Source organism: Rhodamnia argentea, chromosome 10, assembly GCF_020921035.1.
Source record: "Rhodamnia argentea isolate NSW1041297 chromosome 10, ASM2092103v1, whole genome shotgun sequence".
NCBI lineage: Eukaryota > Viridiplantae > Streptophyta > Magnoliopsida > Myrtales > Myrtaceae > Rhodamnia > Rhodamnia argentea.
Window position 1 is genome coordinate 8,142,691 of NC_063159.1, and position 25,777 is coordinate 8,168,467.

The following is a 25,777-nucleotide window of genomic DNA, read 5'->3' on the forward strand; positions in this document are numbered from 1 at the left end:
TTATTGTGGATTCGATTCTAATCGATAACGAGAAACTATTTTGAAATTCTACCCGTGATATTTCGGATTGTAAAAGCAGGTCAAGGACTTCGGGTCGTTACGGATGGTTCGATGCGTTAATTACCATTGTCGGATCGGTACAATTATCCTTTTCAAGTCACGTTTGCATATAAATATCTGCAAATTAATGCAGAAAAATCTATTTAAACAATCTAAGTAAAATAATTTAAGTTGCTAGATATTTATCTCAACCATTTGTTGAAAAAGTTAAAAAAAAAAAAAAAAAATATATATATATATATATATATATATATGTAGGCTTAGGAAGTAGGATTTAGATGTATACAGAGGCCCAAGCCCATTAAATCTGTTGTGCGCTTCTCCTTCTTCTCTCTTTCATCAACCGAACGCCGCCGAACAGAGGGTTGAGTCGCAGCTCGATCGAGTTGCGCCGTCGAGTCCGTAGCTGCTCCGTCGAGACCGTCGCTCGCAGCCTCTCTTTGTACGGACTCTCTTAGTCTCGGGGTGGCTTAGCGCGGACGCTTGCCGCCATCTTCGGTTGGCGATGTGCAGCGACGCCACATCCGCGCAACCCTTGCCGCCGTAGTTGGACCTCCGCCGCTGAGGTCTGGTTCCGGTTCGCCTCTCCCCGTCTCTCGCGTTTCGCAGCTTTTCGAGACGCCGCTTCGTCTATCTCTGCTTCTCTTGCTGGAATTTTCAGCCGCGACGGGCCGGGCCTAGGCGGGACACCGTTGCCCCCAAGCAGTCCCTACGCCCCGTGCCTGTCCCTAAACCCAGAGAGCACTGGACGTACGCTTCTAAGGCATTTTGAGATTAACCCATTTGAAAATGACCCTAAAGCTTCACGTTTTGGCTTAATTATCCAGAAATTCGTTTCTCCCGATACCATATAGTTTGGTTTGCCTTGTCTGAATGTGAGGATTCGAGCGCGATGACAAGTGCTGAGGAAGTGAAAAGAGACGAACTTGCCGGCTTTCTGAAAGTGCTTCCACCGGTGGAGTTTTCCTGTGTCTATGGATCGACTCTGCATCCTAACAATCCGGACAAGGTTTCTCTTTTCGTGATTATCTGTGTTGCTGTCCCAGTATTTGGTTGTAAAGAAATGCGAGTAGTTTTTACATTTGCGAGTGTAATAAATTTTTCAGTCATCCATGGTGGATTACATTCTTGGAGTATCAGATCCTTTGCAGTGGCATTCTGAGGTACGCTTGATGTTGCAACGTGTTCCACATTTCTTTTAATACGTGGAAGACTATCTGAATTGTTCATAGCTTCAGTTCTCTTGGCATGTCTTAGAATCTCAAACTGAATCGAGATCACTATGCTTCCTGGATGGTCCATGTTGGTGGGGCAAAACTGGTATCTCGCTCTCTCTCTCTCTAGTGCTTGATTGCTTGCAAGCGCATAATAAAAGGTTTTACTGAATAAGTCTTCGTTTGTTTTGTTAGATTACGGAAATTGCTGATGAAATTGGTGTGGGGGTTCATTTCAACCCTTTTGTTACTTGGGATGATAAGGTATTACTGACTATGGAGCTTGAACATCCCTGATTCTTTCACAATAGATGCTTATGTTTAGCGTAGCGAGCTTTAATGTTTATTCATGTTTAACATATCAATGATTGTGTAGTGCCTCACGTTTAGGTACTTTTGACTAGATGCTCAAGTATGGAGTTGTTCGGATGCATGACCTGCTACAGGATGTACTCACGTGGGACAGATTCTACTTGAGTGGTAGATTGCAAAAACCTGTATGTTTTAGCCTTTCACTGTTTTGTTTGTTTACTTTACCTACCATTCTACTGATTTTTAAGAAATTCTTTCGTCTTCATGTTTTGGAGAGATGGAATCGAGAATGTTCCTTTATGAAACATCCCTTTTCCTTCAGAAACAGTGTAAAAATGACTTTGGAAATTGCTATTTGTAATGCTTTAAGTTGATGATGCCCGCGCATTTATCCCGTTTATAGATAACCACTTGTTGCCATTATTGCAATTTTTTTTTTAAGTAATACTGTGGATACAACAACTCGGATACTAAATGGATTTAGCAAATGATGTAGGAATACTCAATGTTATTTTAAGTTAGTGGGCCCATTCAAGTACTCAACATATTTTTGCCACATCATTTAGTAAATCCATTATGTAGTGTCTCCAGCATCATTCATTTTGGTAATGGGCGGAGATTGTGAAGAGGAAGGCTAATGGTCCGAAGAGAAAGTAGTTCCGTTAATTTGAGTTCAAAGAAAGGTTGCCAGAGTAATTTCAACATTTAATATGGGACAAAAGAAAAGGTATTTTTTTTTTTTTTGGGGGGGTTTAATAGGTGTTATCGTTTTATTTGGTAACATGGAAATATTAGTGAGGAAGTATTAATGAAGGTGAACACAAATAAGAGGAAGATGCTTGTTTTTTCTTGTGGAAGTAATAGGTCATGTTTGCTGGTTACTGCTGGAATTAGGTAACTTTACCCTTAATTCTCAACTATCAAAGTCTGTTGGTAGATACATACAATCTGGAGCATAAACAACTACAACATTAAACCTACTGTGTTTCTCTGTACTGTTTGTTATTATCTTAAATTGTGAGATTGGTAAATCTTAGGTAAACTTCATTGAAGAAGAATAAATGCTAGAATAGCAAGGCACAAAGTAAAGCATTTAGCTAAATGATTGGAATGCCGTAATCAGTTTAGCTTGCCTCATCGTCTCATGTTGTTGTTGTTGTTGCTGTTGCACTCAACTTGGTTAGACTGTCGGTTCTAAGCTTCTTGTTGACTGAAAAATGCTTTTCTTTTTAACTTATTGAGTTAGTTTGTTTAGTTTAGTTTCTAATTATACTTGGTAAATCTTGCAGGTTCACATACTGCTTGATAACTTGGATATTGAAAATGCCAATTCTTGTAATCTGAGAGCTGCAGTCTCGGCTGCTCTTCTCCTCTTGCCGCATGAATTTTCTGAGGTTTAGTTCTTTGTCATTCTTTATCAGCTTTTCGTAATTTAATGTCTATTACTTTATGTTTGATTTTTTCGCAGGAAGACCTTTATGCTAAGATATGCAGTCTCTCATACATGGGTGATCTACGTATGCTTTTTGCCGAGGATAGGAATAAGGTAAAGCATTATTATAGATCATATTTTGGGAACACTTGTCTGTGTTATTATTTAGAAAGGGACATATCCTGGTTCGAGGAATAACATGGGAAGCAGTTATATGGGTGAAGCTAATTTCACCAGAGCACATGAATGTACATTGCATTGATTGATGCAATCTGAAGTTAATTGACTTTCACTGAAGACTAGTACCTAAAATGGGGCTTTCTTGGCCTTGGAGGCTTATGTCCCAACACTTAAGTAGCAAACAGTTGCGTTAGATTCCCGTAATCCACGAAATTTTATTATTCTTCATAGACTACAGTTTGACAGACGCACACTTATGAAATTTTACCTTTGACCTTAATTATTTTTCTCCTGTCTCATCTATTGGCACAACTCTTTTTGGATACACTCAGTTCTTTTTTAAATTTGTAAAAATTGAAACTTTTGATGAGGTAGTTTTTGGAAAGAAAATTTAAGCGGTTTGTTTGTAGAATGGTTCATGCCTGTGTTTTGGGATTTTCCATTTCCTGGTTCTTTTTTTCCCTATTTGTGAGCATTAGCTGTTGTTTATTTATATGATTTGCTTCAGGTGAAGAAGATTGTACAAGGACAATTGAGTCTGTTTCAGTCTATCTACAAGCCATTTCTTGAAGAATATGAGACAAAAAATATGATAAGGTTCTCATCACGCAGTGGTCATCAAGCAGATATTTGTCAGGTGTGATTGCTTTTACTGTCTTCATAGCCAGTTTCAGTTGTTTAGTCATATCAAATTGAAATCTCAATGATTGTCTATCCTAGGGGAAGACAATGTTTGTTAAGTAATAGGATTGCGTCCAGTTATATCCTACTATTACGTGATGTACAAGTTAGCGACTAAATGTTCACAGTGTGTTTAAAATTATACTCTCCTGTCCTTTGTAATGCATTCTCATCTCTCTACTATTTGCGTGTGCATTAGCCAAAAAGATTTTAGTATTTGAATGACCAGAAAAGCCTTGCAATACCAGCCAAAAGTAGTCAATATTTTTAATTCAGTGAAAAACTGCGAAGTTGTTTGGGGTGTCTCTAAATGCTAATTTTGACATGTTTTAAGGGGGTTAATATCACAGAAAACCCCAAACTGGTACACCTGTGATAGATTTACCCCAAACTATTTTTTTAACCACAAAAATCCCCGAACCGGTACACTTGTGACAAATTTACCCGAAGCTGGTACATCTATGACAAATTTACCCTTCGTTAGTTTTCGATAAATCTAACTGTCAAATTGCAGAGTTGGATGACACGTGGCGGTTGATAGGTATACCATTTTGGGGTTTTTGCCCTTTGTTTATCACAAGTTTATCAATTTGGGGTTTTTCGTAATATTAATTCAATTTAATGTGGGATAAATTTGTCACAAGTGTACCAGTTTAGGGCCTTTCGTGGTCAAAAGAATTAATTTAGGGTAAATTTGTCACAAATATACCAGTTATGGTTTTTGGTAGTCAAAAAAATAGTTTGTGGTAAATTTGTCACAGGTGTACCAGTTTGGGGTTTTTTGTGGTCAAAAAAATAGTTTGGGGTAAATTTGTTACAAGTGTACCAATTTTGAGATTTTTCATGGTAATAATCCTTTTTAAGGAGTTAATTGTTTGATTTAAATAGGTGTCGCGTTCCACTTTAGAAAGTAAAACGTAATAGCCAAAAGTTGAAAGTCAAAAGCGAAATCACACACCCACTAAGTATGTATATAGGCCAAAGTTGGTACTTGGTGTTTGTGTTGTTTGAGAGACAGAGAGGTTTCTAGCTGGAGTGATGCTCGGCCATGATCACTTGCAAGGAATCCCTTGATTTTATCTGATGTCTTCGTCAGATGAATGTGGTGAAATGCATTTGACCTTGGAACAATAATGCACCTTTTCTTCTAGGTCTGGAATCTGTTCACATTCATGTTGCACATGACATTTTTTTACAGCCTTTTTCATTTCAAAATGAAGATTGATAGCTCATCTCTTTTTCGTTAACCATGCAGTATTTTTCTGATATTTTTCCATCTATAGTTATATCATTGTTGAAACTTTTTTTTGCTTTCATATATCTTTGTGAAGTACTATTGATATTGGATTGTAGCACTGCAGACAGAATGAGCCATGTCTATTGTGGTAATTTTTTTTTTATAAAACTATTTTTGGTCATTGATAACTCTGGTCATGGACCATTTGTTTTTGCATAACTTCATGGCATACCCAGATGTATTGTACTTATGAGATTAGAGGTTCTACTTGCCCTAATTTATGATTAATTAAGGACTTTATAAATATCCTTCATCCGCTGTCGCTGCTGATTGTCTGGAACTTAGATTGAACATCAATGTTTATGTACTTGAAGGATTTCCTTGCTAAGGTGTATGTATTGAAAGTTAATCTTACAAGATGCGACATTCGAGATCGCTTCATTATCATAGGTAATTGAGATGTGAGGGCTGAATCATTGAGCCTTGTAACTGATCCGGCAGAACTCTTTTCATCAGGATATTGATCTATACACGACCTGTTCACTTGTTTCCTTGCTACCACAAGCAATGAGAAATCGCATGGGAATGAAGCTAGGAGAGCAGAAAAGGATTGCTGAATCAGGTGCACTATCTAATTTTCGTATCGGTGGGTGGGATGTGGCAGTAAGCATTGGGTAGGCCGGTTCCTGTCGAACTAGTTTGGTTCTCATTTCCGGGAAGCTAGAACCGTCTAGGACCAATTTGGTTCCCCGTTCAGGCCTTACAACCGCCAGCTCTACCCGGGAGCCGGTCCAACCAGTCCGGTTCCTGGGTTGAAGTGGTTCTTTGAAGCCTTTATTTAAGAAAGAGAGAATTGCACTCACCGAGATTTTAATCATTGTTTCAATATTGACAAATAACCACTTGACCAAGGACAATTTTTATAGTCAAATGATGTGACTTTTATCATTTATTATGATTTTTTTGCTTTTTACCCAAAACATTAAAATGGGCCTCTTTCCAGGTAGAACTGGACTAGTTCCAAATTTTCGGAATCGGGATTCACAGGATAGCTTCCCGGTTCTAGGTCGGGTACCGACTCACCTTGGCACTAATCACCCTAGGGGGATGTTCTGCTTGACGTATCATTTTAGATATAGTTGTTTTTGGAGTTGTTTTGCTTGTACTTATAGCAAATGATGCATCAGAATTTCTAGTTATGACTATTTTATCCTTGTATACTCTGTTGCAACGATGGAGATAGTCATCCCGGGTTCCTGATGATGCTAATCAAAGTAAGATGATCACATATCTCGTGTTATATAAGTGACAAGATCACTTTGATAATTTAAGTTATAAGATGGCCGAAGATCTCTGAAGGATCATTGATGGGACCAGCCTTCTTGCGACAGTGGCATGTGATTGCAGACATGAGATATGTCTTGTTGGCCCTAAATTTCACATGAGAATTTGCCATACGTGATTGGTTTTCTGATTATAATGGTGGTTTTTACTGTCATTTTTTAGTGCAATCATGGCAATCTAGCTCGAAGATGGCATGAAATAAGTTAATAAAAGAGGTTACTGGATCTGGTGAAGGATGGAAAACCAAACCTGAACTTTATGTGCATACTCTTTGCAGGTCGAGTAGTGTGTGATATCAAGATCAGCTCAAGAGAAGAGGCAGCGAAATGCATGCAGAAGGTTCTCCGGCGGACCGTGATGATGTCGAGTGCGAGGCAGGCAGTGTCGGGTTTCCTGACTACTGGTGGTCTCAATGCTGTTAGGTATCTCGGCAGGAAGATGGCCAAGGCTTGGAAGTCCTAAATTCATAGCTTATCTTACCTAGTGAACCTAAATTTTAGCTAAAGTTTAGGAAAAGAGACACACGTAGATGGGTTTTTCCGGGGATGCTTATCTTCTTGTTCCTTTGCGGTTCATGGTTATGCGAACTGTCAGTAATTGATTTGCTGTGCAATTTGAACAAATTTATTTTGATTTTCTGTGCAAGAACTGTATTGTTACTCTCGCTCCCATTGGGAAGACATAAAAGCTTAAGAAGGAGAGGACGGAGCAAGATTGACGAATCACGGGAAATTTTGGTGTGCTGTATAGTTTGCTCTGTCTCGTTTTGCTGCAGTGTCAGTATCCCCGGAATTCGTTCAGACGATTGATGGTTGACAGAGGGAAATGGCGAAATTAGAGAGCTCTTATTGGGGAAACGACCAATTCGTCAAAAAGCTATGTGATGGACCATCTTGATTGAAACTATGGATTCGGTGCCACTTATTCCTTGCCGCGATTTGCAGTGAACCGGCATTTTTATTGCCAGATATCAGCTGTCATCATAGAAAAGCAAGAGACATCGATAAAGACGCCTTCAACCGTGCCGCATCGAAATTCTTTGCGCGAACTCACCTGAAACCGATCGGAAGGAGTGACGCTGAACTAACAGAAATATGCACGGGTTAACCGCGAAAGATCGTCTAGCAGAACGACCAAAATACAAGGGGGTCCTTCTTGGATATCTTACCCTATCAATTGTGCCCTCTCATGTCATGTACTTTAGGATTGAGCGACACCAGGAAAATGGCAAAAAGAATGGATGTTCGCTATGTGGCCCTCATGTGTTAAACCGCGAGCAATTAATCCATGTTAATCCCTAGTCAAAGGGACTATGATCAAGGCTTGATATGATGGATGAGATTTTCCACAAGAAGTACTTCTAACATTTAATTTTAGGACTTAAAAACGATATAAATCGAGTAATCAAGTAGGGGATAAATATGAAGTAAAATTATTCAAAAAAGTCCTAAACCTATTGTATGTGTACCAATTCAGTCCTATACTTTTTAATTTGGCCAATTTATTCTTGAACCTTTTAACAATTTGTCAATATAGTCCATCCAACTAATTTTGACAGAAAGTCGCTGACGTGAGCGCTATCCTACTTAACATGGCCCGCGTTGACATGTACAATTTTCTGATAATTTTTATTGAAGTTTTCATTTTTCAATGTCAATGTCGGTGCGCGGTTGTGCCACGCAGGACGCACGGCTTCCATGTCGGTGATTTCCGATCAAACTTGACTTAATAGACTATATCGGCAAATTATCAAAAGGCTTGAGACTAAATCGGCCGAATTATAAGGTTTATAACTGAATTAGCACAAAAGAATTGCGTTTAGGATTTTTTTATAATTGTCCCAATAAATATGTTATTTCGTATAACGGATCAATCAAAAGTTTGAGTCTTTTCTTGAGCATGAAGCTTATCTTAGTATATATCGACTCTGAAGCGTTTTTATCAATTTGGTATGACCCAATCATTAGAATTGGCCGCTCTACTAAGAGAATTGATTGAAGCTGAGAGAATGAAACGAAGAATATCTCATCCTACCCCGGAAAACCCCACAACTGGAGGCTGTCGCCGACCCCGGACATGAGGCCGGCGACGGTCCCTGGTCGACTTAAGCCCGGGTATGATGGCCATGGCGGCTATGGCCAAGCTCCGATATAGAGCTTTCTTGGCTTGCCGGCAAAATTATCAAGAAAGTCCTCAATCTATCATACATGTCAATTCAGTCCTACACCTTTTCACGTTTTGTTAATGTAGTCCATTTCGGCCAGGCGTTGCTGATGTGGATGCCGACCATTTTACGTAGCATGATCAATACTGACGTGGACAAAATTTGTTATTATTATTTAATAATTTTTTGAATTTTTTTATATTCTAATTTATTTAAAAATTTAAAAATTTTCTCTTTTTTTTTTTTTTTTCCTTCTTCCTTTGCCATGCCTTGGCGATAGCCAGAAGATGTTGCCCCTCGCCAGTAGTTGCCTTTGGTCGGTCGCCAGCCATCGTCGAGGCTCGGCGGCTCACGGAGGAAGAATGAAAAGAAAAGAAAGAAAAAAAAAATAACATAAAAATTTCAAAAAACATTAATGAATTAATAAATTTTATCCACACCAGTGCCAACTCAGCTCGAGCTTGTGAGGCCTCACTGTCACGACCTGCAAACAATCTCGCCACAAACACAGACAAAGATGAGGGAGAGCACCGTGGGTAGTGTCAAGTTCTAATAAATGGATAGTTAATGGGTTGGGGTTGTAAGTGTAACTATATATCGGTTGTGAATGGGTATTTAAATTCAGTCACAATCCATTTAGCTTATTAAGGTGACTAGTTGAGTCAACGAGATGGCTTTAAAATAATTTATATCTCTTTAATAATTTTTATTATATTTATTATATTTTTTATTTTATTTTCTTTTACCTTTTTTTTCCCTACAAAGCCAGTAGCGGGCAAGAGTCGCGGCACGGCCCTTACAAGCAACCAATGAGGGCTCTGTGGCTCTCGCCCAAAGTCCAGTGAGGATTAGCCAACGGCCCTTGCCGGACTTAAAAGGAAAAAAAATTGTCCATAGTGTTCTAGGAACATATTTTAATTTAAAAATTTATAAGAAGCAAGTTTTCCCATATCGGATTAAATATTAAAGTGTTTTAGCAATATGGATTGAGTCGGCATAGGTCAATTTGGATTAGACCACTTATGATCCGACCCTCTTGACCCGTTTGATAGGTTTAGTATTTGATACAGACAATAAAGTTGAGTATGTTGCTGTTTGGTGTTACCCTTATCAAGTTAGATGCAAACATGGCCCCAAGAGGCAAAAGCATTGACATCGCATGGTAGACCAATGCAGATGACTTTTAAACGTCATATAATTTAAGTCTTGAAATGCCGGGAACGTACAATAAAAGTCCGGTATCTCATATAGAGAACCTTGTTAGATAAAATGCGCAAAGCCTAACCCAGTAACATAAGTTCGAACCACACCCACCTTCTCTAAAAAGCTTTAGGCGTTGAAATTAGGAGTCAATTTTCTCTTTTAATTGCTTAATCCCTCGCACGTGCATCATGACATAGACCTAGGATGATTTAATGAAAGGCTGGACAGATTTAAGCTTAAATATGTCCTGCTGGCACCAGCCGGGTTAAGGAAAAGGTGGCGGCAAGCAGAAACAAAAGCCAGGCCGTGGCGTTGACAACTTTTGCAGCATTTACTAAGGAGCAAAGTACAGATGCAGTCGTGTGTGTGTGCTCATATGACCCCGTTTTTCAGGTCGTACCCGTGCTATGTCTATTGCACTCATGATCCCATTCAATCCCACAAGAACAAAATGACCAAAAAAAAAAAAAAATCTCCATGAAACTAAAAATCGATTTGACCAAAGGTCATTATAGGCATTAAATAACATGAGTTATGTGGTCGGCAATTGTTATTTTCGACCCCGATTCATGATAATTCTGAACAATGACGTAAATTGATTTCAACATGCTTTACACAAGTTTCGAATTTAGAAATTGTCCTGTCAATCCTATTCCTCTTTGTGCAGATGCTAATATAGTCTTAAACTTTTCAATTTTATCAATTTAATTTTGAATTAATACCATAGAAAACTCCAAACTTATGACAAATTCACTTCCAATTATTTTTTTAGCCTCTAAAAATCTCAAATTGGTATACTTATGACAAATTTACTCTAAATTAATACACTTATGACAAATTTACCATCCGTTAGTTTTTATTAAATCTAATTGTCAAATTGCTAAGTTAGATGGCATGTGGCGGTTCAAAGTAGTATCACTTTGGGATTTTTACCCTTTATTTGTCACATGTTTATTAATTTGGAATTTTTTTTTGTGATATTAATCCAATTTAACTGAGGGTAAATTTGTCATAGGTATACCGGCTTAGGATTTTTCTTGCTCAAAAAAATTATTTTATGATAAATTTGTCACAAAAGTACCAATTTAGGATAATCAAAAAAATATTTTGAGGTAAATTTATCATAAGTGCATTGGTTTGGTATTTTTTGTGGTCAAAAAATAATTTTGGGTAAATTTTTCACGGATATATCAATTTGAGGTTTTCCATGGTATTAACTTTTTAATTCTAAACCTTTGTGCGAAATTTCGATATAGTCATTTCGATCATTTTTTACTAGAAACTGTTGATGTGGTAATATGTCACTTAGGATAACCGACTATGACCGAACCGCCACGTGAGCAATATAGGGCGAAAAATGATCGGAAGAACCACATTGTAATTTCGCGCAAAGGTATAGAATTAAATTGGTAAAATTGAAAAGTTTAGGACTGATTGGATAATTTTTCTGTAAATTAAGTAAAAAATGGATTCTTTATTGGGTTAATACTACGAAAAATTTCAAACTAGTACACATGTGATAAATTTACCAAAGACTAAATTTTTACTACAAAAAACTTCAAATTGGTACACTTGTGATAAATTTATTTCGAACTAATTTTTTTATCATCAAAAACTCTAGACCGGTACATTTATGACACATTTACCTTTAGTTAATTTTCGTTAAATTTGGTTATTACCATGAATACTCCAAATTGATATACTTGTGACAAACGGAAGGTAAAAATCCCAAACCGGTACATCTGTAAACTGTCACTTGTCGTCTAACTCAACAATTTGACGGTATAGTTTAATGAAAACTAATAGAATATAAATTTTTCACAAGTATATCAATTTGAAAATTTTAATTTAAAGTAGATTTGTTATAAGTGTACCGATTTAAAGTTTTTTGTGATATAATCCCATCATATTCAAATTTGAGCAGTTTTGTATGAGCATGAATTTTAGTGCTAATTGTGCAAAAAAAAAAAAAAGGAAAGGAAGGAAAGGGGAAGTAAAACAGAAGTCATGCATCAAGCGCATCTATGTCCATACGTAAAAGCCAATGAATGGAACTATACAAGGCGACAATTTCCGCGGATCCAATGACGGCGGTCAAACTAGATTCCTTTTGACCAAATAAAAAAAAAACTTGATTCAAAAGTCTATTCCAAATTCTTTCCATTCCTCCTCATCATTTCTCCATCTGAAAACACTGACTTAAGCATTGAAGAGTCGCTCGAAATGGGCACCGGTGCTAAAGGTAACCGAATAGATTGAATTAACACAAATATAAAAAATTTAAGATTAATATCACGAAAAATTTCAAATCGATATATCTGCGATAAATTTGTCAAAAATTATATTTTCGATTTATCCAAAACTATTTTTTTGACCTAAAAAAATCATAAATTGGTACACTCGTAATAAGTTTACTCTAAACTAATTTTTTTTTACCACAAAAAACTCCAAATTGGTATACCTGTGACAAATTTACCTTCCGTTAAATTGGATTAATATAATGAAAAATTTCAAACTGATACACATGAGATTTTTTATGGTATTAACCTAAAAATTTAAGATTCAATTGAAAAAGAAAAATTTAGGAATGAATTGGTATAATTGTAATAATTTTATAACGTGTTTTTGGTAAAACCCAACCCCTCGCCCAAGTTCTCTTCTCTTCTCGTTGTCCGCTATTACCTCGTCCTTTCATAATTTTCCGATTGAAGAAAACTTTCCCAAAGTCAACTTCCTTGCTTTTCTACTAAGGCAACTAACCTTTGCCACTTCACATCCGTTTGACAACTCTTCAAAATATTCAGGGTTAAATTGATACAAATTTTTTCTTTAGACCATATTAACAAATTAGTCAAAGAATTTTGTACTTAATTGACATAATTAAAAAAATTAGAACTGAATTAGATATCGTATAAAAGGTTTAGAAAGTTTTGGACAATTATCCTGTGAAAATGTGTATATATGACGCCATCTAAACCTCCTAAAAGGGATTCGCCAAAAAGCGAGATCTAGACCGCCTTACCCTTTACTAAGCTCACTCCTTTCGGATGTGTTACTAGCCCGTAACACTTATTCAAAAAACAAAATCCGACGTCGTTAAAATCTTGTCATTTTGAACGATACGGGAAATAGGTCAAGACTATCCGCGAATAAATTCGCCGTCATCACTACCACCCGATGTATCCCCGCGCGCAAGCAAGATGGGGGCAGACACTATCATAGCAACATAATGCCTTTGTATTGTACATGGTAATATGCCGTTCTTGTCTCGTTATGTGGCACAAAGTGAGGCCCTAATTCCTCCTTTCCCTTATCTTTTTCCAAGCAAGCAAGTGGTCAAGAACATACCCTTGAATTTTTTTGTCTGATCTTCTCTATTCAACCCCCGTTCTCCCTACCACTTTTCCATCTATTATCTTTATCACAATCTAAACTTACCTAAAATTTAAGGGGAAAAAAAAAAGACCAGACAAGCAAAGCAAAAGCAAGTGTGCTCACCTGACTGAATCAGAATCTTCTGCAACAACAAGAACTCGCGACAATGGAAATTAAATTTTGGAACATCATATAATAAAAATTGTTAGCACATTACAGAATCTTTTTTGCTCTGCTACTACAAGGTTACACTCAACGACACCCATCTACGACTACTCCCAAGAACAGTTAGTCATCATCATAATCACCATCAGATCTAAAATCAAAGATTACAAGAGAAGAGACGATCTCCACCACCACCCACCTACAAAAGTCGACAGACACCATGAAAAGGAAGGGAACCCTAGAAGAAAGGTCGGAACTTTGAGCAGCTTTCTCTCTCGCCTCCTTATTCCTAAAAAAAAATTTCAATGGAAAGTCTAGGCGTAGACAGAGCCGTACGACAGAGCCATCAAGAGCACCGCGGCTTGCTCGACCTCTCCGAGCTTCGTCCTCTGCCTCTCGTCGCTCAGTCTCTGCATCAGCACTTCCCTCCCCCAGGCCAAGACCCTCCGCTTCAAGGAGCCGCCGTTGCCGTTCCCGCCGCCGCCGCTGCCGCTGCGCTTCGCCTTCTTGATCTCCACCCCGACTTTGTTGAGCCCGATCACGGCCCGCCTCTTCTTCCTGCTCCTGATCCCGCACGCATTGCACAGAGACTGCAAGACCGAAGCACAGATCGATCACAAGCCGCGTCGAAAAATGGGGACAGCGATCGAGCGAGCGATCGGACCGATCAGCTTACCTTAGGGCCAGCTGGGCCGCCTCGCCAGAGAGGCGTCTTGGAGGTCCCGCAATCGGCGCAGGTCTTCTTCCCCTCCGCCGAAGCTCCGTCGGAACAGTCCGTCGATCCCTGCAACATCAGCGAAACCAAATCGAGCTGTTTCAGCTGCCTAGCCAGCCGCAAGAAACTCCAAGATCTCGACGAGACGAGACGAGCTCGCAAGAAGTTACGATCAGCCCGACCCACTAACCTTTTCACCCGGATCCGGCATTTGCGTCGGCCCTCAGCAAGATCTAGCAGCTCCCCGAAGCCGGCGAAGCACCAGAAACCCTAGTGATCGACCCCCGAGCGTCGCGATCGGGGACGAAGAAGCGATCCCACAGTGAGATCTACTGAGCCGAAGTAGACAGGAGGAGCTAGAAGCGATTCAAACCCAGAATGAGGGATCAGAGAGAGAGCAAGACAGAGGTCAGTGATGATCCTGAGGAAGCTGAAAATGGAGCCAACAAGCGCACAGAGAAAGAGAGAGAGAGTGAGACTCTAGAGATAGAGAGAGAGAGAGAGTGAGAGAGGCAAAAAATTGAAACCGAACCGACACACGCCGCAGGCGGATCCAATCTTTATCCTTAAAATCGAAAAAACCCTAGCTTTCACACCGAGGAAATGACGCGGGTGCCCTCCGTTTTTGAATTGTTTCACCGAGATTGCCACCCGCCAAACCCCCCCACGAGCGGGAGGGTGGGAAAATGGGCGGAAAAAAAAAAATGGAAAGAGGAAGAGGCGCGCGCCATCCAACCCACCACCTCCCTTTCGATTTTTCGCATCTTTGTATGAATCTTTCTTTGCTTTTAAAGGGGGGCATTCTTTCGCGACATCACAAGTTCGGTTCGCGCTGTGAATGAATCTCTTCAACGGCTCTAGCCGACGCGTATCGAATGCTTCTTAACGGCTAATATATTGATGGGATTACGGTGATGAGCCTTGCCAAACTCGAACATTCGGGTCGTGGGCGATATTAAATCGCTTTGACTTAAGTTGAATGTTCTATAACGGGTTGAGAAATCATTATGACGGAAGGGTTGCTAGTGCCGGCTGTTAGCCTGCCATTTTACTAATCCGAAGACAATAAATAAATAAATAAATAAATCCGATGCAGTTGTAAAAATAAAAGGATCCCATTATGTCATGGTTCGTCACTAAGGTTGTCTATCTATTACTCGTCGATAGTGAAATGCTCTCTACCCTGGATATATAACACAATGTGATAATTTCGGGGCATGGTTGCAGTGACCCGACTATTTAAAGGCGATTGAATAGCCAACCAATCTCACAAAATGCCTTTGATTTGTGAGAATGCCCCCCGACGACTTGGATATCTGAATGAAAGACCTTTAGCTTTCTGAGTCGAAAATTGCAGGACATTCGAACCAACGGACAGGAATCCAAAGATACAATCAAACAGAATGTTTCCGGTAACCTGGAAAGAACACACACGGGGCGCGCGGTAATTCGAAGGCAAACCCGACAAGGATTTCTTTGTGCCGATTTGGGTTGAGTGAACCATGGGATCGGGGGACCTCACTCCCAAAATCCTAGAGGGACCACAAAGCGAGAGAGGTAGCGAAACGAGGAGGAATTGGACTGCCTTACTGTTCATCTCAAAAGGGGAACAGATCAAGCAAAAACAGGGTGGCTGCTCTGCCCACAATCCAATGACAGCAGCATCTCTCTGCTGTCCCTTTCTTTGCTCCACCATTCACTACTCACCCGATCCGAAAAGAGAATCCGAACCCGACCATCATTCCGGAAGCTGAGCCCGACCCGAGACAAAACAAACGAACGATGGACACTCGTGTAAAGAAACTTCATAGTTTTTCCATATGCTGATTATCCTCGTGTTTACGCATAATCAGCATCTTGGAAATCGAATAATTCGAAAAAATCAATATAATTTGTGTAGATTATTTGATAAGCAAAAAGAAAGCGAATATTCACAGACTTTAATGAATGAAGCCTCTCACCTTTTTACTCTCAGAAAAAAGAAAATTACCTGACTTGTATGTTTCCTAGAAACTTGCCCAATAAAAACTGACTCCCCAAGCCCCCAAGGGATTATATACACTTGGCTCACACCACATCAGAGAACTTGCTGAAGACTGAATGGAACCCAAAAGTGGGATGCTGCTGACCCTGATGACCGCCTCCGGTTGCGGGGTCCTCGCGATTGACGGCTGCGATGCGGGGTGGTGGCGACCGGGGCGGGGACGCGTAGAGTGCCGAGGCCTCGAGCATCTCCTGCCGCGCGATTTCTTGCTCTCGGAATGCCTTCTCGGTGCGTAGGGCGGTCAAGTATAGGCCGGCGGCTAGGAAGACCGTGGCCAAGGCGAAAACGCCGGCGGCGCAGAAGAGGCCTTCTCGGATGACAAGGCAAGCGGGCCTCGGCCTGGCCCAATTCCTGAGGTGGCCCGACTCGACGCTCAGCCCAATCAGCAGAAGGATCTCCCCAACTGCAAAAGAAATCCTGAAAAGCCCAAAGAAAGAAAAACATGCTGTCATGATCATAGCTTTGTGTTTCATCAGATCATATTAACAGGCACGGTGGTTTTAAAGGCATCGCTAGATGTTACTTGAAGTACATTCGTTCAATATAAAGGCGATAGATTGTGACTCGCATTGCGAATGGCATAACAAGCAATCAAAATGGCATCTGCGGGATTCCCGGCTCTGCAAATGTCTGGTCGGATAGGCCTTGTGATCACGGCGAGGGTGACCTTACGATCACGACGCGAGGGGCCGAGGGATCTCCGACGGAAGCACCAAATTGAAGGGAGAGAGAGACCAGAGAGATAACAGAAGGCAAGCGTGATTATTTACCAGGTGGAGACGAAGAAGAACGCAGCATGCCATGTGAGGGTCCTGGCGGCGAAAGCTGGCGAAGAAGGGGGCAATTTGCTGATGGCGATCAACAGGTAGGTGTGCTCGACCACCATGGCTGCCGCCAATATCAGGAATGCGGCCGCCGCCGACAACAGCGGCATCTTCCCGCTCCCACTGTACACGCAATCGTAGTTCCCCGGCCCGCCCTCTTCACTGCTGTTAGTATTGGATTCCCAAGTCACCTGCCACGACGGTACCCGACAGCCAACATCATTGTTTCAATGTTCCTTGTATTATTGGGTTTCAATAGTTAGGAATTTCGTTGATCTTATCAAATGTTTCATAACCTTCGAAACGGTCCGACTCAAGCATAGTGGCCATACTGATGTAACTAATATAGTCAATTTCAAAACAGATACCATTCAACATAAGAGGAAACACTGAAAGTTTTGAAAGAAGCACCTGCGAACGGGTCGCTTCAGCGACTAGGCAGAGAATGAAGCTGAACAGGCCGCACAGAATCGTCAAGATGACGAGGGCAGCGCCCGTCTTGCTGCCCAGGCGGGTCCTCCCGCGGCTTGGCGCGAGGTCCGCGTGCGTGACGGCCTTTCCTTGAGGCATTCTGGAGCCGTGAAACTGTGCGATTCGCACATGACACTGATCAAGACGACAAGCGAAGTCATCCTTTCGGAGCTCGTATAAATGGAGAGATAGAGAGAAGGGGAATTGCTTGGGGCAAAGGTTGCTTAAAGGCCAGAGATTCCCCAAGCTCGGGGCTTTACTGTTAAGTATTCACGCAAAGGAGAGAGAGAGAGAGAGAGAGAGAGAGAGAACTTCTGTCGTCGGTTCCAAAATTCTTGCTTTAAGAACATATGCAAGTAATCCTCGTTTTTTAAGGTAAAGCTACAAAGTTCACTAGAAAAATCTCTTGCTTTTGCCTTTGCCTTTGGTTCTTTCCTTTGAAGATCCCAGTGCATTTTGGATTGATCTTGAAAAATCCATGTGAAAAGACACAGATCAGTTAGCTACTTTGGTTGCTCGGTCCTATTGAGGAAAGTCATCAAAAGCGGTCGACCCCTCGAACCGAACACGGCGCCTACGTCGACAGTGTTTCCCGAGAGTGCTCTCGAGACCACGCCCTCTGTTTTGAATTCCCATTCATACCCGGGATTCTCTTGAAGCCCACTCGTGATATAAAAATAGGAAAATATCATGCGATAAGTTGACGTGTCGTCGATCATCCAATTAACAACTTTTTCGATCCGATATTCCACAAAAAAAAAAAAAAAAAAATCAGGGGCTCAAATGGGTAATTTACAGCATCTAGAATGCGGGAGGGAATTCGTGGTTCTGCATATTTTTCTCCTGTTTTCTTCCGACAGCACCTGCTTTTCTCACGTTTGAATCTTTGGACGACCCTATGTTTCAGCGTGCAAAATGGAATTGAACGCGAAACGAACAGACTCGCCAAAAGGCGAAAAGCACAAGATTTTTCGAAATTAGACAGCTCTTCTCAAGATTTGCCCAGTTCAACGCTCTGCAATCTCTAGCTGTTGTTTAAGGTCTTCACGTCCTCATCAAGTTCAGGTCAAACAATAATATGTATTGAATCTTTGCCCTTTGGTCCAAAAGGGGCAAAGCACAAGGACATTGACATTTACATGTTCAACACGTCTCTTCCCATTTATATTCTATCTCCCTAACTTCCCCTAGAAGACCCCCCTCCGAATCACCCTCCATTTCCCATCTCTCTCATCAAAACGATCATGGACGACTTCCCCTCGAGGTTTCGAGCCGTCGAGACCGACCGGAAGCTCGAGAGCTATGGCTATGTCGGAGATGGCATCGCCCAGATGCAGCGGCACGCGGGGACGGATCTGCATCGATCTGGCAGGGTCAACCCGTCAAGTTCGCCGTGGAACCAGATCACCCATGCGAAGGATAAAGGTTCGTCTTCGTCGTGGCCGTGGGGTCTCAGCGACGCCGAATCTAAGAGACGGAAGAGAGTGGTTAGGTACAAGGCGTACGGCACAGAGGGGAAGATCAAAGCTTCGATAGGGAGCAGCTTTCGATGGATCAAGAACAAGTACTCCGAACTTGTGCATGGTAGCTAGCAAGAAAGAACCGATTCTGCCGCTATGCTAATCGAATGAGCAACTCTTCATCTTTTTCAAAGGCAGTTCCCTTTGCAAATTTTTCTTCTCTCCTTTCTTGTACATTTTCAAGCAACAACATACGAGAATCGACATCGACAGATCCGATTCAGGATGAAAATGGTTTGTTCATGTCGAGGAGGGTCATATAGCTGGAAAGTTTCGATTAAGGTTTCAAGGTTCAATTTTTTGCATCAGAAACAAGTAAACATTTGTATCACAATCCTTACTCTGAATATGAAATAAGGCAGCTTTCCTCTCCTCCTCCTAAGTCCAACTCGCTTGCCGGAACATTTCCCCCGAACCAGACAAGAAAGATCCCTCAGGATCATCAATCAATCAATTGATAGTAAGAAAGCTGATATGATAGTCACAGTACAATGACAACCTCTGTTTCTTTTGTGAACTCTTGGTCGTTGAAATTATACAAGAGCTAAACTTACAAAGAAGTTCTATGACCTGATGAGCCATTAACATTCAAGGGGGCAGACACAGATTTGGAGTGACTGGATGCAACACCTTCAACTCTGTTTTTCAGCCCTTGGATCTTTGTAAAATCTCCATCGATATTAGATCTTAGTCTTGCGTAATTACCCATAATACATGGCATAGGAATACCTTATCAGCACTAAAGAGATTTCACAGAGCGAGCAAAGAGTATACCAAGTTGGATGGTGAAGTCTCGTGCAAATAATCACAACATTTAGCTTGGACTGCAGATACGACCGAGAATAAAATGGAGAGATCGGTTCACCTGTCCCGTGAGAGCTAGTGACTATGCGGGGTTAAATAAACTTCAAATGCTTCCGCAAGGCATCCCAAATTATGTTGATACAACATGCAGCACTCAATGGATAGTTGGAAACTGTTGCAGAGTTCAAGACAAAGTCAGATATGCAATAATCATAAAATGGCAAGACCCATACAGATAACATCATTTACAGCAAAGATATGTTGCTCAAGAAAGATAGCATTGTCGCATTGTCAATAGAACAATACAATTTCTCTTCATATTTTAGGATATGAAAAGAGACTGGAGTCCAGGAAAGAGGAACTAAAAGGATGCAAATTATAGGTTTTAAAACTGAAGGGTGCCAGACCCAAAAAAAAAAAAAAACTGAAGAGTGGAAAATCTTTTGTAACATCCCCGGTAATTGGTAATTTACCTGACTTTCACTTTGATCAAAGGCAGTGACCCTTACAAGGAGGAAGTAAAACATCAATGCACAGGCAATTCGCAGTAACAATCAACAATGGTTTAATCTTTGACAAAATTTGCCAGGGAAGCAATCTTGTACCCTACTGCTAACCCAACATAACATGATACTAGGAAACAATTAGAATTTCTAGCTAAATTTGATAAAAAACAAACAATATGATTTACTCACTTGAAATAAAATCATCTGTATACTCGGTTTCGATTTTCCCATGTGCCATCGCACCAACCTGAACGTGAATACTATTAAGGCATTCTGCTGAAAGATGCAACATATTGCTACACAACCTCATACAAACTCACCACAAACACTAGAGGAGTATCATCACCAATAGCAGCCACATAGTCCTGCATTTCAACCAGCTTTTCTGAGCTGTGAGAAAATCCTGACATACAAAAGGAAAGCAACAGAATTGTTTAATTTACTCAACATTTGACTTGTAGAGAGAGAGAGAGAGATGATACCCAGTTCTTACCGATTCGTCTGGCACTGACAGGGAGATATTGTGTCACAGGGTTTTTGATCACCCGTAAAAGTTTCTCACGCTTGCCCGCAGCTGTTATACTCAATTTTTGCAGTAATTGCACTGTAAAGACATATAAAAATAACAAAATGCCTTTATAAAAGAATTGGCTGATAATGGTCAACATGCTATTAGGTAAGAGCAAAAGGTACGCACACATTATGCCTGAGAAGCGCTTGTATGTCCTGGGGATACGGACATGAGGCTTGACTTCAAAGAGCACACCCCTTTCAGTCCTCACATAGACAGCACGAACCTTTCCTGCCTTATTAAGTGGGCTGTCTAGGATTGCCAAAAGAGCCTGAAAGCAAAGTCAAGAGTTAAGTGAACTGATGCAATAAGCAGTCACAACAGAGCCGACTATTGACACATTTGATCCCAATGCACACAAGCTACATAAGGAAAAAAAGAAAAGAACCAGTCAAATGTTAAATCAGTTGTTTACTAAATGTATCTGCTTATCGAGATGCCATTTGCCCATGAACCGGCATTAAACCCTATCTTCCATGTCACCACCTGGGAATTCCTTCTAGAAGCATGATCGACAGTTTCCATGCTCGGTTACAAAAGTAAAGATCACATAACTTGTTAAGCCATCCTGAGTTATCAAATTAATTGGTAATGGGGAAACACTGAATCTACGGACTATGAAACCCATGAATGCAAAAAACAAAGTCCTTCAGTAAAACTTTGTCTACGAGTCTTCAAGAAAAGCATAAAACCCACAGCCGCCAATTTCACAAACCTGGTGAACGATGTCGGGTCTATAATCAGCTGGATTTCTACCGTTCCTCTTCAAAAAGTTGGCGTGATCATCTGAATTCAAGATTTGATAGGTCTGCAAATGTGACCAAGTTGCTTAGTCTGATGAAGAAGCAAGACAACCAAGAAAGACATGGATATGGGCATACATATTACACTATACGTATAAACGTATCGAAAACAGATAAGTAACAGAAACCCACAAATCTAGAGTACCATTGCAATGGAAATTGCTTCTTTTAAAGTAAAAATTTTATATTTTGCAAGCAAAGATTAAGTTGATCAGTAAGCATCAGAGTCACAAGTCACGGTTCTGACAAACAGATGAACTGTACACTGGATAAAAATAATGCGAAACACATGATTGACAGCCTAAGCTCAAAACCAATGCATCGTAAGATTAGAGCAGGAACAGACCTTTCCAACTTTAGCGACTTCTAATGTAGCCTTCTCGAGAACAAAAGTAGCCCCAATGTTCTTGGAGCCTTGACTCTGGACCGGTTCAAGTGGTATGCCTTCGAGCTGATGAACTACATCATCCTCTGCTTCTTCTGATTGCTTCTCCTGATTTTCCGCCTCTTCTCCTCTCGACACACCATCTCCTTTTAGATGCTTCGGTTGTGGTTCTTGCTCATGTTCGCCTTCCTCGATCTCCGCATCGTACTTCTCCTTCCGCTTTTTGTTTCCCCGTTTGACTCCAAAAGGCCTCACCATCTTCTGATCTCACTATTGATCCTGCAACCCCCCAAATTAAGCCTTAATTCAATCAAACAGCCATAGTGATCTTGAACCAAGAGCACAGGAATGCATTACCCCTTACCCCATCCAGGTCCCAGTTCCTCAAGTTCTTCCCAGGATATTAGCATCTCTTTATATTATTACATGACTTAGAAGGTCCAGGGCAAAAATCTGTATACGGATTCCAAACACTACAAAAACTACAACGTGCAACAATTCCAGATACTCTTCAACCCCGTTACAACAATCCCATTCTCTTATCAATTAAAAATCAAAATTGAAACTTTAAAAGGGCAAAAAAATAAAAAGAAACCTGAAGCTTAGCTGGAGTTGGAATGTTCCGTTGAAGGCGAGATAGAGTCAGGCGACAAGCTGCTGAGGTGTCCGAGAGAGAGACGTTACAACCTAGCCGGTAGCCGGGGGAGCGAGCGAGGCGCCGGCGATGGGAGGATAAGCTGCGGGACAGCGAGTCGGGTAGATGTCTCTCGCTGGCTGTAGCTGCCGAGAGTCCACGACGGACGGAGAGGGGATGCTGAGCAGTCACGGCAGCAGCAGACGGTGGGGCTGCGGTGCTTGGAGCGCGAGTGCCGGGTTTAGGGCTTTTTTGTCAACTGGACGGTGGGCTATAAATTCAAAAGCCCATTATTTTTTAATTTTTCTTTCTTTCTTTTACTTATTAAAAAATAAAAATAAAAAAATGTAAACTCACATATGAGTTAAGATAAACCCATTTACAACACACATATAATTAGGCTAATCCATTAACAACCCATTTTGTAGGATTTTTTTTTTTGGTTGGGGCATTTTGTAGAATTTGACTAACCCATATTTGATTCATTTTCAATAAAGTGGGTTAAATATGAGTTCTGAACCCATATTGACATCTCTAGTTTAAACCCACTTAGTCATACCTCAGCGTCTCCTTCGACACTTGGAGCTCTTCGATTCACTTCACCGACTTGGCAATGTCGGCATTCTTGGAGTAGATCATGCCCCCAAGCATCAAACAAGCTTGTGCTCCACAAGCTCGATCTCGAGGCGTGACTCCCACTAGCAGAGGAGCTCCGACGGGCAGGGCAGGGCAGAACCTGAGGAGCTCAGATGACATTATCAGATTCTGGAAATTTGTCGATGTTATGATGTTCGTCTGACAAGTGAAATTGCTAATCTATCTTCAATTTAAAAAGAGGCGGAAACTTACATCTTCAATATGTGAAATAACTAATCACAATGTAAAAGTTGCTTTCTTAACTTACTGAAGTTATTTCCAAAAAAAAATTTATTGAAATTATAATTATTTGAAAAGTTATCTACCATGGAGAATTTATAACTTAAATTTTTGTTCTTTGAAAATTCTCTAGTAGCTGATAGATGTACATACATGATTTAATTAAATCCCTTGGCTAGTTCTTAAATTTAACTTTACTTCAGACATTAATTGCCATGGCATTTGGTATGATTCATCAAGGAATCCATACTTAAGTTTTCAGAGAAATGAAAACAGCCGTTCGAATTTTTTTATTACATCGATCAATTTGTAGGACAGTGTGTTGTTTTTTTTAATAATTTGAAGTCATCCTCGTATGTATGCTTTTGCTGATATTTTTTCTCTTCTGGGATTTGTCGGTGTCCCAAACACTAGCAACTCACTTCAGATCAAAGCCTGAGTAATCTGGGGTCGAGTCAGCTCTTGAATGTAGTAGTCGGTTCTGGAGATAACAAGATGGGGAAAATTGTCAAAATAGTGCTAAATCTTTCACATTTTTACTAATTTAATCATAAATCTTTTAAGTTTATCGATTCAGTACTAAACCTTTTCACCTTTTGCCGATTCAGTTCTATTGGCCGGAAATTGCTGACATGGTACCGCCGACGCTGATGTGGATAAATTATAATAATTTTTTAAAAATTTTATAAAAGAATCTCGAATTTTTTTCAATATTTTTTTTTTTCTGATTTTGGGTTTAAGGCTGGCGGCCCGATCGGTTTAGGGTTGGCGGGGTCGCCTGACCTTGCCTAGGGTTCAGCGGGGGTCGCCGACCTTAAACCCTAAATCAGAAAAAAAAGGAAAAAGAATAAAAAAATTTGAAGTTCTTTTGTAAAATAGTTAAAAATATTATTATAATTTGTCCACGTTAGCGTCGGCGGTGCCACGTAGGACAATCGGCGTTCACGTCAGCAATTTCCGGTCAATAAGACGAAATGGGCAAAATGTGAAAATGTTTAGGATTAGATCAACAAACTTTAAAGGTTTAAGATTGAATTGATAAAAGTGTAAAAAATTTAGGACTTTTTTGACAAATTTTCCTAATAAGATGTATGCTGTCCTCAGATCTTGAGCCTTAAGGGCCATTTAGCGATACTTCACTTTAAAGTTACCCTAGATCTTTAAGAATCTTAGATGACACTTCGAGGACTTGAAGTTGAAGGTGAAAAAACATTTGATAATTTAGTAATTTCATTTGTATTTGTAATTCCTTTCGAGTCTTAGAAAAATATGACTTTGCAAAATCGATTCCTTGAAAGGAATTCTGTGGGCTTTCTAAACTCATTCCATCTGCAAATCTTAGAGCCATGTCTTCCCTCCCTCCCCTGGACACTTTGCATTGTAGCTTTCTGTTGACATTATCAGATTCCGGAAATCTTGTCGAGGTTGCGCTGTTTATCTGACCAGTGAAGCATTGAACCTACATGTGGTGGGGATAGTTATATTGATCATATGGTTCTCTGCCTACGTCCTGCATGTCGAGAGCTTCGGAAACTCTCGAGCACGTCTGCTGTTCGATCTGCTCTAGGGGGGGTCGATGTGATGGATGAAGAGAAGCTTCGTCATCAATTCTGCAACGTTCTTCTGATAAAGAGAATTAATTGACTTGCCTGAGTTTCATGTTCATCTCATTTTTTAATGCTGTCTTTGTGCACTTAGATCTCTTATGTCCTGTGAGTTCTGAGAGTTAACAAGTGTTTGAGCTTGTAATGCCAAGGTTTTTCTGTCGGAAACTTCTTGTCTGGGGCACATGTTTCTGGAGCTGTACTTTTGTTAATCGTGAATACAAATCTATCTTCTCTTTAAAAAGAGGTGGAAGCTTACATTTTCAATATGCGAAATTACAATCACAATGTAAAAGTTGCCTTCGTACTAATTTCCGAACAAAAAGAAATTATTGGAGTTATTATTTATCTGAAAAGTTATCAACCATGGAGAGTTTATAACTTCATTTTTTGTTCTTCGAAAATTCTCTAGTCGAAAATAGCTTAATGTTTAAAGCTGTTTAGCTCTCTCTTTTTTGCTAAATTGAACAAGAAATAAAAGTTGCTATCCAATTCTTGACATCATAAAATCGCTGAGGTTGGTCGAGACTCGAATGTTTCCCGGTACGAAAAGTTTCATTTCAATGTCGCTAAGGGTAATCGTTTATCTCAATAAATTTACATCATGGCGCAACTTCTCAATGAAATATCAGTTGTTGAGGAGACTTTATATT

General features: G+C 40.3%; 5 protein-coding genes and 1 long non-coding RNA gene across 10 annotated transcripts; 3 read left to right on the plus strand and 3 right to left on the minus strand.

Moving 5' to 3' along the window:
* Positions 1-393: 393 nt before the first annotated feature.
* Positions 394-7,196, plus strand: LOC115739294 (phosphatidate cytidylyltransferase, mitochondrial). 4 transcript variants are annotated; one of them, XM_030672304.2, is made up of 10 exons: positions 394-1,069; positions 1,167-1,223; positions 1,318-1,380; positions 1,470-1,538; positions 1,679-1,771; positions 2,876-2,980; positions 3,055-3,132; positions 3,707-3,835; positions 5,633-5,738; positions 6,738-7,196. In XM_030672304.2, exons 1-10 carry the CDS (start codon positions 953-955, stop codon positions 6,920-6,922), a joined length of 1,002 nt encoding a protein of 333 aa, XP_030528164.1. In that variant the 5' UTR covers positions 394-952; the 3' UTR covers positions 6,923-7,196. The 4 variants fall into 4 exon arrangements, with proteins under 4 accessions (XP_030528164.1, XP_030528165.1, XP_030528166.1 ...); XM_030672305.1 differs by having other exon boundaries at positions 986-1,069; positions 1,299-1,380; XM_030672306.2 differs by lacking the exons at positions 394-1,069; positions 1,167-1,223 and having other exon boundaries at positions 1,310-1,380; positions 1,665-1,771.
* On the plus strand, positions 2,075-2,544 carry LOC125312663. The gene is made up of 2 exons (XR_007196738.1): positions 2,075-2,313; positions 2,346-2,544. It is a non-coding gene; the product is annotated as an uncharacterized LOC125312663 (long non-coding RNA).
* Positions 7,197-13,369: 6,173 nt separating the features above from the next.
* Positions 13,370-14,619, minus strand: LOC115739302 (GATA transcription factor 16-like). The gene is made up of 3 exons (XM_030672324.2): positions 14,273-14,619; positions 14,044-14,151; positions 13,370-13,957 (listed from the first exon to the last, which is right to left on the minus strand). Exons 1-3 carry the CDS (start codon positions 14,291-14,293, stop codon positions 13,682-13,684), a joined length of 405 nt encoding a protein of 134 aa, XP_030528184.1. The 5' UTR covers positions 14,294-14,619; the 3' UTR covers positions 13,370-13,681.
* Positions 14,620-15,968: 1,349 nt separating this feature from the next.
* Positions 15,969-17,674, minus strand: LOC115739296. 2 transcript variants are annotated; one of them, XM_030672312.2, is made up of 4 exons: positions 17,362-17,674; positions 16,897-17,141; positions 16,150-16,543; positions 15,969-16,113 (listed from the first exon to the last, which is right to left on the minus strand). In XM_030672312.2, the coding sequence occupies exons 1-3, from the start codon at positions 17,518-17,520 to the stop codon at positions 16,150-16,152; spliced, it is 798 nt and encodes a 265-aa protein (XP_030528172.1). In that variant the 5' UTR covers positions 17,521-17,674; the 3' UTR covers positions 15,969-16,113. The 2 variants fall into 2 exon arrangements, with proteins under 2 accessions (XP_030528172.1, XP_030528170.1); XM_030672310.2 differs by having other exon boundaries at positions 15,975-16,543.
* Positions 17,675-18,338: 664 nt separating this feature from the next.
* LOC115739303 lies at positions 18,339-19,315 on the plus strand. Its single transcript, XM_030672326.2, has one exon. It carries the CDS (start codon positions 18,666-18,668, stop codon positions 19,011-19,013), a length of 348 nt encoding a protein of 115 aa, XP_030528186.1. The 5' UTR covers positions 18,339-18,665; the 3' UTR covers positions 19,014-19,315.
* A 47-nt stretch (positions 19,316-19,362) lies between these two features.
* LOC115739295 (ribosomal RNA small subunit methyltransferase NEP1-like) lies at positions 19,363-22,883 on the minus strand. Its single transcript, XM_048271500.1, has 9 exons — positions 22,605-22,883; positions 21,972-22,288; positions 21,538-21,630; positions 20,949-21,093; positions 20,745-20,855; positions 20,572-20,654; positions 20,441-20,498; positions 19,807-19,917; positions 19,363-19,655 (listed from the first exon to the last, which is right to left on the minus strand). Exons 2-8 carry the CDS (start codon positions 22,266-22,268, stop codon positions 19,838-19,840), a joined length of 867 nt encoding a protein of 288 aa, XP_048127457.1. The 5' UTR covers positions 22,269-22,288; positions 22,605-22,883; the 3' UTR covers positions 19,363-19,655; positions 19,807-19,837.
* Positions 22,884-25,777: the final 2,894 nt, after the last annotated feature.

Excerpts from the sequence above, each read along its gene's own strand:
- LOC115739295 (XM_048271500.1), bottom strand. The coding sequence starts at position 22,268 with ATGGTGAGGCCTTTTGGAGTCAAACGGGGAAACAAAAAGCGGAAGGAG. Across the intron at positions 21,631-21,971 it reads AAGTCGCTAAAGTTGGAAAG|ACCTATCAAATCTTGAATTC; the intron begins GTCTGTTCCTGC and ends TCACATTTGCAG. Across the intron at positions 20,856-20,948 it reads GCGCTTCTCAGGCATAATGT|TGCAATTACTGCAAAAATTG; the intron begins GTGCGTACCTTT and ends ATGTCTTTACAG.
- LOC115739294 (XM_030672304.2), top strand. The coding sequence starts at position 953 with ATGACAAGTGCTGAGGAAGTGAAAAGAGACGAACTTGCCGGCTTTCTG. Across the intron at positions 1,772-2,875 it reads GTGGTAGATTGCAAAAACCT|GTTCACATACTGCTTGATAA; the intron begins GTATGTTTTAGC and ends TAAATCTTGCAG. Across the intron at positions 3,133-3,706 it reads TTGCCGAGGATAGGAATAAG|GTGAAGAAGATTGTACAAGG; the intron begins GTAAAGCATTAT and ends GATTTGCTTCAG.
- LOC115739302 (XM_030672324.2), bottom strand. The coding sequence starts at position 14,293 with ATGCCGGATCCGGGTGAAAAG. Across the intron at positions 14,152-14,272 it reads TGCCGGATCCGGGTGAAAAG|GGATCGACGGACTGTTCCGA; the intron begins GTTAGTGGGTCG and ends CTGATGTTGCAG. Across the intron at positions 13,958-14,043 it reads GCGGCCCAGCTGGCCCTAAG|TCTCTGTGCAATGCGTGCGG; the intron begins GTAAGCTGATCG and ends TCGGTCTTGCAG.
- LOC115739296 (XM_030672312.2), bottom strand. The coding sequence starts at position 17,520 with ATGCCTCAAGGAAAGGCCGTCACGCACGCGGACCTCGCGCCAAGCCGC. Across the intron at positions 17,142-17,361 it reads CTGAAGCGACCCGTTCGCAG|GTGACTTGGGAATCCAATAC; the intron begins GTGCTTCTTTCA and ends CCGTCGTGGCAG. Across the intron at positions 16,544-16,896 it reads TTCTTCTTCGTCTCCACCTG|GATTTCTTTTGCAGTTGGGG; the intron begins GTAAATAATCAC and ends TGGGCTTTTCAG.
- LOC115739303 (XM_030672326.2), top strand. The coding sequence starts at position 18,666 with ATGGACGACTTCCCCTCGAGGTTTCGAGCCGTCGAGACCGACCGGAAG.